We start from the raw sequence: 18,045 nt of genomic DNA on the forward strand, positions 1-18,045 counted from the left end.
TGTCTTTTACCAGATCTTTAGGTTTCCTCCGGTTCTCAAGCTCTTGACACATCCTGATAGTCAGTCCTTCCAATTCCCTTCTTACGTTGGCATTAGACTCATTCAGTTTTTCAACTTTTTCAACTAGGGCTTCCATGTCCACTTCATCAGAGGAACTATTTTTAGTTAGCTCCATCAGTTTCTCAGCATGCTCTCTCCTTTTTTCCAGAGAGGCCTTATACTTGACTTTGAGTTCATCATAGGCTTTCTCAGTCTGAGTGAGTTGATGAGTAAGTTCCCTCATAGTGTATTCCCTGATATCTCTTTCCAAGTAGTTAAACTTATAGAAAGGTTGGCTCTGATACCAGTTAATGAATACTAAGAGGGGGGTGAATTAGTATACCAAAGAATACTGAACTTAAACACTTAAACAATTTAGCAGTAAACTGGTATAACAGTTTTACTAACAAACCAGTTAACACAAATGCAAACCAAATAGCAAAAAAGACATTCACCCATAGAAGCACAATCACCATAACACAAGAGATTTTGACGTGGAAACCCAAATGGGAAAAACCACAGTGAGATAAAACTCACAAGTAACTATCTGCAAAATAGTAACCAGGCCGGTTAAGGTTAGACCAGTTAAGGTCATACAATGTTCTTCACCAGAACAGATCCTATTAGGAATCTCAATATCTTTTAAGAGATAAGTCCGATTAAAGACTACCTTGTGAGAGGATTTCAGATCCATAGATGTGAACCACCTTGTTAGAGGATTTACAAAGGCTTTTCTGGGCCTACCTGGTTAAGGGTTTTAGACTTGTCAAAGATGTGAGTAATCAACAAGTGAATGATCTAGCAAATAGCACAGTCTTCTTGGTTAGATCCATGATAGCTCATTGCTAATGCATTTCAGCATTACTTCAGTCTTCAGTAAATCCACTCTCTTATAGCACACAGACTCGATCTTCTCTTCTAACATCACACATACAAAAACTCATCAACCACCAAAAAGCCCTAACAGTTACATCTCCTAAGACCCTAGACATGATATCCTTAAAAAAGGAATCTAATTTCATGTCGGTCCAATGGGATTACATTGCAAGTTCCTAGGTTCATTGCATCTAGACACATTTGATAACATGACATAAAATCACAGTCAAAGTGTCGGTGGATGGTAACTCATCACAAAAATACTGGTTGGTAACTCATCACAGAGTATTACTGGTTCATACAACTTCACCAATTACCGGTTGGTAACTCATCACAGAGTAACACCGGTTCAAACATTAAACCGATAATCGGTTGTCAAAAATGAAGACTGGGAAAATGATAACTGCTACTTTAGTTTCTTCGCTCTGCTTGAGATCCTCGAACCGCTTGAAGTCTTCATACCACTTGAGATTGGTAAACACTTTATGCAAAACACCGATAGCCTAAAGACTATAATACATAATACCAGTTTGGAACATGTTGTTCACCAAAAGTGATAACCCAAGCATACCTGCAAATCTATCTCTGAGATAGCCAATCTCAATAAATGAAACACCTCAGGGCTTGGACAACATGACAAGGCTATGAATCCTTCTACTCTTCAGGCTCTGCAAAACCTAGGCGGGTATACCTTTGATGCATTTAATCAGACCTATTACACACAAGACTGCATCAATCAAAAGCAGATGGATCTCAAAAGGTTCAAAAACTAAGAGGTAACTATAGATGGGCTAGATCCACACTTGCACTTAACATTTTTGAATCATGAGATGGAGGGACACTTCCACGTAACATAAAATATAAAAGATATTTTGATTTTGGATTTTTAAATGGTATTCTGACAACCTTTCAATATTACAAGAGACCAGTGCCTTATCCAAGCCACAGAGTCATGCATAAAACTGGATGAGAAATCTCAGATGCAAGTTCTTTTCAACATTAAATTTTCATGTATCAATGCCTTACATTAATACAATCCTCTGCTCTGTCACAAAACCATACTTATATGTATATATCCAATATGCATTCAAAATCATTAATGTTGGGTTTTAGGATTTAAATCCTTCCTTGAAGAATACCCAAAAGACAACATTACACTCTTAGAGGAATCTAAAAGAGACAACTCAAATTATCCTTGATAATATGAAATTATATGAATCTGAGTACATTTTGGAGACAATTTCATGGAAACTCACACATGCCTTGCATATGCGTGAACCTGCAAACTAAAATTAAACCTATAGTAAAGACAACACTGAAAACATAGATGAACACACTATCATTTGCATTGATAAAAGGATGCCATCACTGGAACCTGCAATTTCGGATTTCTCCCTTGGAGCAAATCTCTCAAAAACTGGAACCCTTACAACTAAGAAGAATGGGGAATAAGAAGAGGGAAGAAAATCAAATCTACAACTGAAAATATCAAATATCTCCTCTCTAACTGAATTTAAATCCCTGCCAAACTGCTTCCAAAATATCCCCACATTTGTCAAAATTAACTTCATAATTAGATTTCTCATTCCAAGAGCTTTCCGAAAATATATAACACTTTATACCTTGGCCAAAAATTGAGTCCTGGGCGAATTAATTCCCCAATGTGCACCATCATTTAAATTTTTCATTTATTAATATAGTCTAAACTATACAATAAACAATTTTTATTTTTATTTTTTGCCTCTGATGTGCTCTAACGCCTTGCCATGTGGCAGCCTCTGATTGGCTGATGGGGTCCACTGGGTGCCACCTAGGATGACACCTCATCACCGCCACATCATCTGCTTTATCACTGCCACTTGGCTGCCACGTGTACACCACCTCAGTGCCACATCATCGCCACCTAGGCACCACCTCTGTGCCACCTCACTGGGACCTACCTGCTAGATCGCTGACTGTACTCACTACTGGCTTTCGCAACTTCACAGGGTGTAACTCGCGTGCATCTTCCTTTCGCGAAATAGTGCACACCGTTGATCCATCTCAAACCTGCTCACTCATTAACCCGGCCTTTCTCTGCAAAATTTCACCTGTTTGCCTCAAGAAGCGTGCCTGCGTGGGGTCCGCTCAGTCACCTCCTCCGTCACCTCGGGATGTGTGCTCATGCGTGGGCCCACCTTGGGCGCCCATAGGCACCATCTGTCAAAAGCCTTTATGGCTTAGATATATTACTATTATGTGGATTTGGTTATAAAAATTTAAAAAAAACACTTCCCAGTGCATGTGGGACAATCTGATTAAGCCTGGAGCTGCACTTTTGGAGCTCTTTCCCTGGGTTTTAATGGCGAGTTTGCTTGAACATCCTCTGTTACCTTTTCACCAAACACTACGTAGGGAGGACACTGGCAAAGTCATATGAAGGGGGCTTTACACCAGCCAATGCATATTGTCTAAGAATTTATAATGCTCCTTCAGCAGTCACGTGAGAGGGGGAGCTGATTGCAAATGGAATCATTTAATACTTTCTGCAATCTCTTCCTCATCACCACATCTAGCAGAAAGGATGCTTTGACAATTTATTTGACATATTACCTATGGCCCCTCATTCACCACGCCCTCTGCCATGATGCATTTAATCTGACATTGACCAAGGCTTTCACATGGGGAGGAAAGTGTTTCATTTATTTATTTTTGCTTGTTGTTGCTACCAAAAGGAGACTACGTGAGGAGCTACATTCATTTTAGAGTTATCTGAAGCTTCCTTCAATAACCACATTGCTTGTTGTTCCTTATCCACCTTTCAGGGGAAGACTTGGGAAGAACATGGATTTGATTTACACCTGCCAATGTGCATTTGTTGTTTCAAATTTTACTTTGCTGCTTCAAACTTTCCAATGCACCATGTGAGCACTGGAGATGTGCCTTCAACCTGCCAAATGCATTGATTTAAGTTTGTTGTTGCTGTTTTTTTTAACAAACCACTCACAGCAAGGAGAATTGGGGAGACCATGTGCAGCAAGGAGAATGGGCATTTTGTTTGCTGCCCCCTTCTTCATCACCACACGAGCATGGGAGGATGCTATCTATTTCATTTGTATGATTCTATTCCCTCTTCAACATGCTCTGCACCACTTGAAAATCCACGCACAACAAAAAGGGGGAAATTGGCAAAGTTGTGGAATTTGGCTCTTGCCAGCCATTGCATAAGTTTTTTTTTTTTTTAAAAGCTTGGAACCTTTGATATGCCAATGTAGATCTAACATTCAACCTTGAATAATCCAATATCATTAATCACTTCCTCGATTATGTCTAGGGGTTGAAATGCCATGAAATGAAAACATTCTGTCACAAAATTAATGCGCGGGCATGAGCCAGGTCGGGCCCCAAAGTGGGTCCAACTAAAAAAAAATTTGCTTTCAGAAAACTGACCTCTGGAATACCTTAGGAACCTCAAACACACCTCTGGAAATGATCGACATCGTTTTCGGATCATAAAATTGCATTTTACAACCTTCAGGCAATTACGCCACAATTTTCGCATTTAATCGCGAAGACGTAATTTTGAAACCTGTCAAAACACCTTTTTGGATCTTGCCATCTGACAGGTGTATACTCTGATATACAAGGATGACTTCTACCAAATGGTTTCTCAAGACGAGTCCCGAGTGAAGAGATATTAATTTCCGAAAATACCCAATTGGCTTTGTCGACACTGCGGACCTGATGAAGTCAATGTCCTGGCAACACATGATGCCTTTCTCAAAAATATCAAACGACCTCCGTAGGCCCTCAAATTTGAAACATAGGTACCTTAAAGTACATATTAAATCTTTGAATTCTCAGTTCGATCACCAGCCTGACAGGATGCAAACGGCACGCTCACCAAAATGGCTATATTAACTGATCTAACACTGGAAGTGCGGATAACTGAAAATGATGGCTAAATGAACCCTTTTGAAAACCAATCAAACAGATTGATAAAGGCTTGAAATTTGAAACGTAGCTCATCATTTATACTGACATTAGCCTGGAACAAACATTCTGACATGACGCTTACTGAGGCAACTTTTACACTTATGCAAAATAGGGCTCCAACTAGCTGTCGAAACAAGGACTAGTCAAACCACACAAACTACAAACGGATTTAGCTTTGAAAACCGATCAAATGGATTCATCAAGACTTGAAATTTTGCAAACTGACTTACATTTATGCATAGAATTGAATCCACTTTGAAATTCTCCATGACGATCAACAGGGCAAAAGATGTAATCGCTCAAAGTAGGCTACTCAATAAAATCTGCATTTGTGCCTAAAATGCACTTTCAGCTCACCCCTCAAACTGGGTACCTCATAAACTTATCCAAATTGAATCCTGAAAGTTGCACATCACTGAATAGGCCAAATTAAAGGTGTGGGACATGAATCCGAGCCTTACCCCTTGAAAATCAACTGGCTCCATTTTACCCTCTCGCAAACTAGGTCGTTCAAACTAACTCATTCAGATACTTTTCTGACATGCAGAGCAAAATTTTGAAATGGGCCTCTAAACTTTGGCTCAATTTTAATCAATCCCAACAGAACAAACACCGGTTGAGCATAACTCATACATACAAAAAGTGATCTTGAAGCAAGTGTGTGTCCATCAATGACAATCACAATATAAACATCAAAAATGCCAACAAAATCATGGTGTTATGCAGTATGGTTGCATTGTGTTGATTATCTGTTTTATTGTTAAGTTGTATTGTTTACCGGTATTTGTTTCCGCTATTCCGGTACTTAATGTTTATGTGATCCGGTTAAAGCTTATAAAGTGGTTTAATTAATATAATATTTCAACAACTGATTCACTCCCCTCCCTCTCAGTTGTTCACCAGTTATCCTAACAATTGGTATCAGAGATTTGGTCCTATTTTGCAGAAGCTTAACCACTTGAGGTAGATCCTATGGTAGCTAACACTTAAAACCCACCAGCAACTATTTTTCAGAAGAGAAATTCCTAAGCGTGATGGAACAAATCATAGGATATGGAAAATTCGAATGGAGACTCATCTTAGATGTCTTGGAAAGGATATTTGGGAGATCACTGAGAAAGGATAAACACCTTATGATCCGGCATCTGGAAATACTACTCCTGCAGACCTAGACAAGAATATTGAAAATGATTATAGAGCTAGAGAAGCCTTCTTGTGTGCACTTACTAATCAGCAAATCATGGGATTGACAGATAAATCATTGGCAAAGGTTATGTGGGATAAATTGCAAACTCTGAATGAAGGTGATCCTACTATCAAAATTGCTAAACTTGATAGTTACTGAGTATGATATGAAAACTTGAAAATGGAAGATAATGAAAGAATTGTTGTGTTTATGGAAAGAGTAAATGAGATTGTTATGGGAATTAAATGTTTTGGAGGATCTTTGAATGAAGATGAAATAGTTTCCAAAGTCTTGAGAGTCCTTCCACTAGCTTACAAGATGAAGGCAACTACAATTAATGAGCTGAGAATAATGGCAAACACTTCAGTTAACAGAGACACTCTAATTAGGAAATTATCTTCTTTTGATTTTGAAGAATTTGGATCTTCTAGAGTTGTAAAGTCTAAACCTACTTTTCATGCATCATCATCATCTACCAGAAAAAGTGATTTGAAGTTATGAGGAAAGAAGATGAATAATTTGAGCAAATTGAAGCCTTATTTGCTAGAAGAGTACCTAAAGGACCAACAAGGAGTAATTATGAAGAAAAAGCACTTTTTAAATATTTTGCATGTAATAAGATTGGTCATTTTGCATCAAGGTGTCCTGAAAGGAATGCAAGATTTGAAGAGAGAGTTAAGAAATCATTTAATCCTAATCAGAACATATATAGATTTAAGAAAAGTAAACAATGCTACATAGTGGATGAGGAAGGAGTAAGTGATGATTCTAAGGGTGAACCAGCAACAGACTCTGCTAGTGGATCCGACAATGGAAAGGAATGGGTGTTCTATGTCTTAAAAGAAGATGAACCAGAACCAGCTATCATGAATGAAGAAAAGGCCCTAGCAGCAAAAGTTGAAGATGAGGATGAATGGGTAATTGATAGTGGATGCTCACATCATATGACTGGAGATAAAAGAAATTTTTTGTCCCTGCAAGAATACAATGGCGGTCAAGTCAGATTTGGAGATGACAAAGCATGTATGATCAAAGGTAGAGGTATTATTTCTTTGGATGGTAAACATAATACTAATAATGTCTATTATGTAGAAGGTTTAAAGCATAATCTCTTAAATTTTGGTCAATTGGTGGAAAAGGGTTTCCAACTTCAGTTTAAAGATAGAAAATGCAAAATCATTAACAAAACTGGTTTGGAGATTGCAACCGGTACTCAGACTGGAGGTAATATATTTCACTTGAATACTGGTAATAAGACTTGTTTGATTATTGCTCATATTGATGAGAGTTGGTTATGGCATTAAAGGTTGTGTCATGTTAATTTTGATTGTATTGTTAAGATCAATTCAACAAAGGCAATTAGAGATATACCTACGAATATGAAGCCTCATAATCCAGTATGCAAGGAATGTCAATTGGGAAAGCAAGTTAGAACTTCTTTTAAGAGCATACATTATAAATCTAATGATGTACTTTATTTGATTCGCACTGACTTATGTGGTCAAGCAAGGACTAGAAGCTTTCAAGGTGATAGGTATTTCATGCTAATAATTGATGACTATTCTAGAATGATGTGGGTGACTTTTCTTAGGGAGAAGTCTAAAGCCTTTGATAAATTCAAGATCTTTAAAGAAAAGGTTGAAATAGAAACTGGATTCAAAATCAAATGTCTAAGATCAAATCAAGGCGGTAAGTTCAATTCTCATGAATTTAACAGTTATTGTGAGACAAATGGAATTAGGAGACAATTATCTGCACCTAGGACTTCTCAACAGAATGGAGTAGTGGAAAGGAAGAATAGAACCATTTTAGATGCAACAAGAACTATGATGATGGAAGCCAAATTGCCTCACATCTACTGGAGAGAAGCAGTGAGTACAACAGTCTACACATTCAACAGAGTTCACATCAAAGGTGAAACTGGTAAGACCCCTTATGAATTATGGTTTGGACATGCACCTATTGTTAAATATTTTAGAATTTTTGGAAGTAAATGCTATATCAAAAGGGATGATTCAAATGGGAAGTTTGATCCTAGATGTGATGAAGGGATATTTCTTGGTTATTCAATTCAAAGCAAAGCATATAGATGTTATAACAAAAGATTGCAGAAAATTGTGGAGAGCGCTAATGTGAAATTGGATGAACAATACAAAAATCAATATATATCATATGACAGGGACCCAGTAGTGGAAATGATCATAATTGAACTGACAATACCTCAACCGGTACAAGAAACTGAGACAGTTACACCAGTACAATTAGAAAATTCAACTATGACTGATGATTAGAACAGTGAACCTCAAGTTCAGAAGACACCAAGGTATGTAAGATTAAATCATTCTGAAGATCAAATCATTGGATATAAGAGCAAGGGAGTTATGACAAGAAGAAGACTAGTAAATGAAGAGGTGTGTCTTATTTCTCAAATTGAACTGGCATCTGTTATTGAATCTTGTAAAGATAAACATTGGTTAAAGGCTATGGAAGATGAATTAGATTAGATAAAGAAGAATGAGACTTGGACTTTAGTTCCCTGGCCTAAAAATAAGAATGTTATTGGAACTAAATGGGTTTTTAGGAATAAATTGAATGAGGATAGTCAAGTTGTAAGAAACAAGGCTAGATTGGTTTGTAAAGGATATTTTCAAATGGAAGGAATTGATTATGGTGAGACATTTTCACCTGTAGCTAGAATTGAAGTTGTTGGACTATTTCTTGCCTATGCAGCTTATAAGAACTATAATGTCTATCAAATGGATGTTAAATGTGCATTTTTGAATGGTGAACTTGAGGAAGAAGCATACATTGAGCAACCTAATGGATTTTGACTGACAAATGATAAAGATATGGTTTGCAGATTGAGGAAAGATTTATATGGATTGAAACAAGCTCCTAGAGCTTGGTATGCAAGGTTGGATAAATATCTTTTGAAGCTTGGTTTTACTAAAGGCAGTGTTGATAGTAATTTGTATTTTAAGATCACTCGTGATGATATTCTGATTATTGAAGTATTTGTTGATGATATCATTTTTGGAGGAGAAGATAAATTGTGCATGGAATTTTCTAATAATATGAAGAATGAATTTGAAATGTCCATGATTGGTGAGATGAATTTTTTGTTAGGTTTGCAGATTACTCAAATTGACAAAAGTATTTTTATCTATCAAAATAAGTATCTGAGGGAATTGTTGAAGAAGTTTGGTATGGATAATTCCAAACCGGTAAGTACTCCTATGTTGACAAGTGAGAAATTATCTATCAAAGATAAATCTACACTGGTAAATCTGACAAGGTATAAGTCTATGATTGGTGGCTTGTTATATCTAACTTAGATTAGACCAAATATTATGAATGCAGTAAGTATTGTTTCAAGATATTAAAGAAATTCTAAAGAAAATCATGAATATGCAGTAAAAAGGATATTCTGGTATTTGCAAGGAACAATAGAATATGGCTCATGGTATTCTAGAAATGATGGTTTCACTTTATATGCATATACTGATTCAGATTAGGAAGGAGATACTGATGATAGGAAGAGCACTTCTGGTGGAGCTTTCTTTCTTGGAAAGAAATTGGTTTCATGGATCAACAAAAAATAGTCATGCATTTCTTTATCTACTACAGAAGCTGAGTATGTTGCAGCAACAACTAATTGCACTCAAGTTTTATGGATGAAGCAAATGTTGAAGGATATCAAGGTAAATTATAGTGAACCAATACTTATCTACTATGATAACTCTGCAGCTATTGACATGTCTAAGAATTCAGTATTTCACTCTAAGACTAAGCATATATCAATAAAGTATAACTTTCTGAAGGACAAGGTAGAAGGAAAGGAAGTCAAATTGGTTTATGTGAATACTAAAGAGCAGATTGCAGATATATTCACTAAACCGCTATCTAAGGAATCATTTGAATATTTGAGAGACATTTTAGGGGTTTCTACCCCTCCAGCGGAAACTTGATTGATGCAGTTTATCATCAGTCCAACATGGATTATCAAATATATTATTCATTTTGGCACTGATGAGTGGTGCTACTACTTAGGGGGAGTAGTCATCTATGAGATTCAGAGGTTTATATTCTTGCTTTGGTATTTTTGTCAGATTTCTAGCATTGATGTCAAAGGGGGAGACATAGTGATGTGAAAAATAAATTCAGAAATTTACAGAGATATTATTCACAGGGGAAGAGTTATTGATATTCAAAAGATTGTTGGTTGTCTTCCATAGGGGGAGACTTGTTTGGCATTTTTTTGGGTACTTAGATGTTTTTCACATCTAGTGGTTCCATCAATGTCAAAGGGGGAGATTGTTGGCAATATGGATGAATAGATTATGTGTTGCATTGATGTTTTGTCATTGATGTCAACACTAGTTGTTATGGTTGGTTACCAACAGACAGGTTTTGGTTACCAGTAGAAGATCTAGTGTTACCCGCAGAAGGAACTATATATTGGACACCTCCGGCATGTTTGGATCAATGGAGTATGTTTGATTTTATGTGTTGCATGCTTCTGGAGCATGTTTTTGTTAGTTGGTATTGACTTGGTGATCGGATGCTATCATACACTCTTGTAAACCCTTACCAACATGGGTTTAAGGTTTAACCGACAAAGCTTTCACTGAGAAATCTTGATAGGATGCATAAGTGGTGTTGGTGTGGCTTCTAGATGGATTTCAGGATGCTGAACATATTGTTTGATTGTGCCTCAACTGATTGAATACATTGATTTGGTGTGGTCGACCCAGATTAGGTCTAGTGCTTATCTAGGTTATGGACTGGTATCATGTTAACGTGTTCTCTACATGTTACTAGGATGATTTATGGATTGGTTATTGTTGTTTTGGTCTTAAGCCGACATGGCATATCATTGTAATATGGATATATGTAATGATCTTATTGTAATATCTTTTAGGTGGCCGACCTAATTGGTTTAGGCCTTAGGGTTGCTATAAATTGATGAAAGATCTCATTGTAGATAATGTACCATGGTCATGGAATGTAATATCATATGCGAAGTAGATTTGGTCAATCATAGGTGATTGAATTGGGATTAAGGAAGAGGTCAAAGGCCTCCGGTATTGAGCTTAACCGAGACTATAATCAAGCATGGTAGATGCTATCTCTGGCAGTTGATTATTCTGGATTGTTGTCCATTCATCTTGAGGTGGTTATAACCTCTCTGTAGTCAGTGAGACTCTTTTGTAATGAACAGTATGCTCTAGGCAGTGTGCCTTCCTGCATGTGTAGGCCCCTCATTGTATCACATACTTTCTGCAGAAGTATCATCTGATTGTGGGTAGGCTTCCCACCGTGGTTTTTCCCTTTCTGGGTTTTCCACGTACAAATCATGGTGTTATGTGGTATGGTTGCATTGTGTTGATTATTTGTTTTATTGTTAAGTTGTATTGTTTACAGATATCTGTTTCTGCTATTCCGGTACTTAATGTTTATGTGATCCGGTTAAAGGTTATAAAGTGGTTTAATTGATATACCCTATTAACAACTTATTCACCCCCCCCCCTCTCAGTTGTTCACTGGTTATCCTAACAATATGCTCATCAGGTTTTAAAACCCGATGAGAAAGTTGGCAATAACTTGAAAAAGTAGAAATGTGTTCATCGGTTTTTAAAACCTGATGAACGCATTTGGGTAATTCAATGACTTATGTTGGTCAGGGTTTGAAACCCGACCAACACCTTATACATGTTTATCAGGTTTCAAACCTCAATCAACACTCAATATGAATAATGGTATTTCACTAAGTTTTAGTTAAGTCCTCCATTGTTGGACGTAATTCAAAACCCAACCAACAACGCATGATGATCATGGTAAAAACAATGTGGGACGAGGTGGGTGAATTCACAAAGTTGGTTCCCACTTTTGCCAAAGAAGGAATTTGGCGAAAGTGGGAACTTCGATTTTCTAGGTGTTCGAGTGAAATAGTGGTATTCGATCGAACTACCCCTGGGAGTTCGAGCGAACCATGTTGTGGACCTGGGTTCGCTCGAACCACGGGTGACTTTGTATGGGCCGAAATCAAGCCTATTGGTTCGAACGAATGGGGGTTCACTCGAACCATAATGGATTCGAGCGAACCCCATTTGCTCGAAGTACTGTTCATTCGAACCCTCTAATTTGAGGTTTCTCCCAAAAAATTTCAGAATTCTGAAGAATTAATGACTTCGGATCTCTGGTTCAAAGCATGAATGAAATAATCTTGATAACCCAAAAATATTAGATTGTAGTGCTCGAAGCAAGCTTTCCAACGAGTATAATTTTGTTATATTTTGAATTTATTATGTTCTTGTTTTTTTAATTTTATGGAAAATTGGTTTTTCATCGAACATGAACTTCTCTGTTCAACGCATTGGGAAAAATAAGAAACTAATTCAAAAAAATTCTAAAAAATATCTATGCCCCTGGTATTGATGTCTTCTTTCTAACAAAAAAAATAAAATTGAATTTCGATTTATATAGAACAAGTTATGTGTTCAAACATAAACCTATGTCTAAATTATGACTAGTCGGACTTCAAAACTTTATAAAATGAAAAATATTGAACATATCACTATAAAAACAAATGCAAGCCTTGGATATTGATGTTACAAACCAAAATTCGAAAGAATTGAGTTTTTATCATTTATAGAAAAAAAGTTATACATTTCGGGAGGCACCTCACTCTTAAAAAATGTAGTTTGTTGTAAAAAACTACTTTTCGAGGGAGATGGAAATTTTTTTTAAAAATCCTTCAAAAAAATTTGAAAAAAATGTATATAGAATCTACAAACAAAATTATAGAAATCACTAATTTACATCATCTTCAAATTTTTAATAGTTTAAAAGTTATAGTTCTCGGAAGTTGAAGATTATTTTAAAAATGTACATCTCAGTGTCAAAAGTGGCAAAAAAGTGGGAACCATTATTGTGAGTTCACCCAGGTTCATACCCTACCCAACACTAAATACATGTTGGTCGGGGTATGAACCCCACCCCACACAATTATTCTGTGTGAAACAAAAGCTATCGATGCAAGTTGTAAGGTGTTGAGTTAGAATTGTTCCATGATCAACACTATAACATGTTGATCGGGATACAAGTCTTTCTCAACACCACAATGTAAAGATGTTCTTGGAGATGTGATTCGATCTTAAAAACCCAAAAAATGGTGTAAACGAAAAAATAAAAGAAAAAGAAACCCTAAATGACATGAAACAAAAACATACCTGCAATAATCGACCTAAAATTTTACAAATACAAGGACCTCTCCAACAATTTGAATGAAAAAAAGACATGGGAGAATGCAAGAGAATCAACATGCAAGAAAATGATTACAATATGAATTAAAACAAAACATATAAAGAGCTTGATTCAAACTCAAAAACCTAACTGGAGTTCATTAACTGTAAAAACATGCAAAAATTAATGCACACACTTCGAGTTTTGAAACCCAAAGTGCATATAACTGTACTTGTGGTTTCAAAACCTAATGTGCAATTTTGATGCAATTAGACCTAACTTGTAATTCGGGTTCAAAACCCAAATTACAAGTGAAAGCCTAAAATATGTAATTTCGGGTTTTAAACCCAAAATTACAACAAACTAGAAAAATAACTAATTTGAAAAGAGAAATACTTGAACCACCAAGGGACATCAAAACATGATTTTTGAGACAATAATAAGAGGTTCCAAGCTACAAAAAGGACAAGAATTTGAGGGAATCCTCAATTTTGAATTTACTCAGAATTGAGGATAACAATAAAAAGGCCTTTTCTCTGTCATTTCTTCATCTACAACTCAATTCTACATCTATTGTGCAATTTTTTTCTTAGAGCCTTTTTGTCAACATTTTATCATCTCTCTTGCATTCATCAATCAATCACTCTCCATTTATTTATGTCATTTTGTGTTAGTGCTTAATGTTGAGAGAAAATACAACAAATTCACAAGATCATGAACGATAGGAGAACAATGGAATCAAGTTTGTCAATTGTGTGAGGTATAATATTGTTTATTTTGTTTGAGCTTCATCGTTGTTGTTTAATGATTTTGTAGATTATTGACTTGTGGTTGGAATAATTAGGGATTTACAATAGGTTCAAAATTCAACATACACATAGACATATAGACCAAAAAAAATATATCTTTTAAGTTAACTTACATGGTTGTTGAAGCTATTTTAATAATAAATATTAAATTGTGATATAAAAAATAATTATATTAACTTGTTTTATAAGAAATGATAAAACGTTAGATAAAAATTTAAGACAAACTAGGGTCATGTTGTGTATCTTAATATTATGAAGCACAAAAAAGTAATAACTTAAGTAACCTAAGTAACTAGGTGTTAACGAGTCCTAAAGTGAAACTAGGTAAGTAATATATCACGTTCTACTAACAACTGAAACATATATAGTTCTTTAAAACTTTATCGTATACCCAATTGTCACCTCCACTTGTGTTTAAGAGGTAAAGGCTCCCAAAATGAAAAACTCCAGATAAGCTCCTCAAATATTGTAGCACACAAATCCTTTGTGCAAGGTTTCCTTCGTTCATAGATCAACAAACAATGCACACAAATCCTTTTTTTTTTTTCTAATTTCTTTCTAACGATGTTAAAATTATTGTGTTATCCCTATGATTAAACCATATGTTTATTTAGCCACTAGTAATAGAAACTATATAAAAAATAAAAGATTCCAATCATGTGGTGAGGACTGTCTAATGTTAACCAATTGTACTATAATTATAATATTGTAATTAATGTTTTTGAGTTCATTTTTGTTGATTTCAATTTGTCCTCGTACATTTTCTTATGTCCCACAAGGAGGTCTAAGAAAAAATAAAAGAGTTCCATAAAAATTAGGTCCCTTTTTTTAAGTAGGAATTCCTTCTACATAGTTTGATGATTTTTTTATTGAATCAATGCAAAAATATATGAGAAAGGAAGTTCATAGATTGGCAAGAGAATAAAGATGAGACATCAGTCAGAGCTACCAATCATATAACAAAAATTACGATGAATTTGCCCTGTAGTTAAAATATGACAAGAAAAATAAGTTTTCATCATGTTGACAAAAGGAGTGTTTGATAGATTAGATCACATATTATAATCTATCCCCGATCGACAAATTTGTAATGAAATAATTTCTAGGTTGAAATATAAGCATCAACTTCTATTGAAGACCTCCAAATTTGTCCATTCAAATTCCTCCACTTCCTTTCACTAAACTTACACTTCCAATACTTGTTCAATTTGGGTTCCTCCACTCCCTTCCACTAAACTAATTGGACTTTGTTTGTTTATTTGCATCAATGTTTCGAATAACACTCTATGATCATCATTCGGATGATAGAAAACTGTGAACTACTTTCTTAAAACAATAAAAGAAATGTCTAGGAAAGACACTAGCAAAGGACAAACCATTATATTACACCTACCTATTCCACCATATAAAAGAATTTCCAAAATTATCCTTCCAACATAAGAACCTACTAATAAGCCACCAAACCTTCCATATGGATTGAATGGAACATAAAGATTTTACATGAAAAAAAAAGGAGCAAAATTTTATCAATCGATCTAACATTATTAGCAATTACTATCCAATTTTTCATACCCTTTTTAGATATTAAAGACGAAAATAAAAATCCTGATTTGAATTTTACTAAATAGAAATTAACATTTTTCAAACACTTAATTTTTAATAATATTAAAACTAATAAAAACAAATTTAATTTTAATTTATATTAAATACATAAAAACTTTACCTCCTCAACCTCGTGCACAACATGGTAGCATAGAATCATCTTAAGTCTACTTTACAAACGCACATGGAATTCGTCACTCAAATTAGGGCATTAGGAGAAATGATGTTAGAATTGAGCTCAACCTTTAATTTTTTAATTTAAAAAAAAAAATGTTATTACATAAAAAATTGCAAATGTTATCATACAGTTATCATACATGTTCGCATAACTATATACTATATTTTCTACAGACCAAAAAAGTGGTAAGATCACCTTTTGATCCCATCTTTACTCACATGCCTTAAAATTGCAACCAGAAATCCAAACTAAAAATCACCAAAATTTATTTAAGCCTTTCAAAGATGAACTTCCAAAATAATCTTTTCATGGTGTATACTCCTTTATTTTACAATACCATATCTTCTTATATAAAGGTATGTGACTTCTAATAAAAAGATATGTATTAGTCACGAAACCAACAAAATTCAGACCATTCACTATTTAGGCAAAACTAAATATGTGACCTCATTCAATAGACATTATTCAGAGTTTTATCAGACCTTCTTGATTAACTATTACTACTGATAACTTACGCTTTAAATTGCAAGAAATAATGTTAACAAGAAACCAAAAATCTGTTATGAACAATTTTCAAATAAAACTGTTACACCAAGTAGACATGGCAAATACATTTGGTGGAGATGTCGGTTCATCAGAAAGAGTGAACTGGGGAAATCATATGCCCATACAGACAAAACCTTGGGCTACCTGATGGAAAATAGCATCAGTACGTTAAAAACCCTAACGAAACAGAGAAATTTCATTCCTTTACAAGCAGACCTTTACAGAGCTAAAAACATCTCAACAACAGAAAGAAATAACAGAGAGCCGAGTGATTAAAAGGCAGGGTTGGGATGTTTTAGGGTTTGAACGATCTCAACCCTAGCGACCCCCTGCGGAGCAGCAGGGGCTTTGGCCGCTTCAACAAACCCCCTCTCTCCTTCTTCCTGCGCTTCGTCGATGTAATTGGGATCGCCCTCGTCTAAAGCATCGGGAGGAAGATCAACAATGCCATCGGGATTAGGGCCCTCCCATGTGTACTTTCCGCCATGGCCTTTCTTTGAAGGAAGCCCTAGGTATCCCTTCGAAGAGTGCCGATCCAGCCGCTCCACTCCTCTCTGTACATTCTTCTGTCTCTGGTATTCTTGCAGGTGAGGCCGCGGATTAATATCCACCAAATCCCCGTCCTCCTTCGTCTTCGCCTTTGGGACTTGCCTTCCGCTCATTTTCACTGCACCAGATGCTTCGCCTCAAACTAACAAATAAACACGCTAGGTATGCAAATTGTATTGGTAGATCGGTCAAATAAATCGAAACAGATAACAAAGTAAACGTATTTATGGTAGAAGATAGAGATCTAGATCATTCCAACGCGCCGCGGCAGAGTGCTCTGTATCTGCTCCACGTCCCCCGAATCTTCTCGAATTGGTGGTAATCGAGAGAACTAGTCTTGGGGAGTCCACTCACCACCGTCTTAGTTGCCGTGAGGTGGACGGCTTCCCAGCCCCTGCCATCTTATACATGAAAAAAAAAAATTTGTATGTCGGTGTAACCTCGATTATTGAAGACAATTATGTTGGGAAGAGGATCTAGTAGTTGAACGTATTATAAGTGTTGTGATAGTAATTGTTGATTTAATACTCATACTTGTTGATTTAATGTCTTATTTTTATTTTGTTTTGACAATATTGCATCAATAGTTGTGACTTTAAAGTTGTTATTGCTATGATGAATATCCATAATTGAATGAAATGTATCTTTAGTTGTAAAAAGCAACCAATCATGTGATGCCACATCAGCTGCACAAATATTGGGCCCTCTTTTGCATGACTTTTGATCTCACCTTTTTTGGGGGTTGTTTTGGACACCGTGACAAAAAGCATGCTGATGTGGCATCATATTTGATGATGTGCCCCTGAAATCTTAGTTATAAGTAGGGGACTTGCCAATTAAGCTGTTGTAAAAAAATGGGAATGATTTGAAATTTCCACATAGGATTTTGAAAAGCACGAAATTAGGGTGCACAACTACTAGGTCCTCTCCCCTAGCCTTTTGTTATAAACCATAGCCATACCAAGATCTATTATGACACAACAAATAAACTAGCAGTTGCATGTTTTTTCCATGCAACGGTTAGCCGATAGGAATTTGTC

General features: G+C 35.7%; 1 protein-coding gene across 1 annotated transcript; it reads right to left on the reverse strand.

The window, feature by feature from the left end:
* Nucleotides 1-16,448: 16,448 nt before the first annotated feature.
* LOC131859906 (uncharacterized) lies at nucleotides 16,449-17,378 on the reverse strand. The gene has a single exon (XM_059214167.1). The coding sequence runs from the start codon at nucleotides 17,116-17,118 to the stop codon at nucleotides 16,729-16,731; it is 390 nt and encodes a 129-aa protein (XP_059070150.1). The 5' UTR covers nucleotides 17,119-17,378; the 3' UTR covers nucleotides 16,449-16,728.
* Between the last annotated feature and the right edge of the window lie 667 nt (nucleotides 17,379-18,045).

The sequence above is a fragment of the Cryptomeria japonica genome, chromosome 11, assembly GCF_030272615.1.
Source record: "Cryptomeria japonica chromosome 11, Sugi_1.0, whole genome shotgun sequence".
Lineage (NCBI taxonomy): Eukaryota > Viridiplantae > Streptophyta > Pinopsida > Cupressales > Cupressaceae > Cryptomeria > Cryptomeria japonica.

Coding starts and splice junctions, on each gene's coding strand:
- LOC131859906 (XM_059214167.1), bottom strand. CDS start 17,118: ATGAGCGGAAGGCAAGTCCCAAAGGCGAAGACGAAGGAGGACGGGGAT.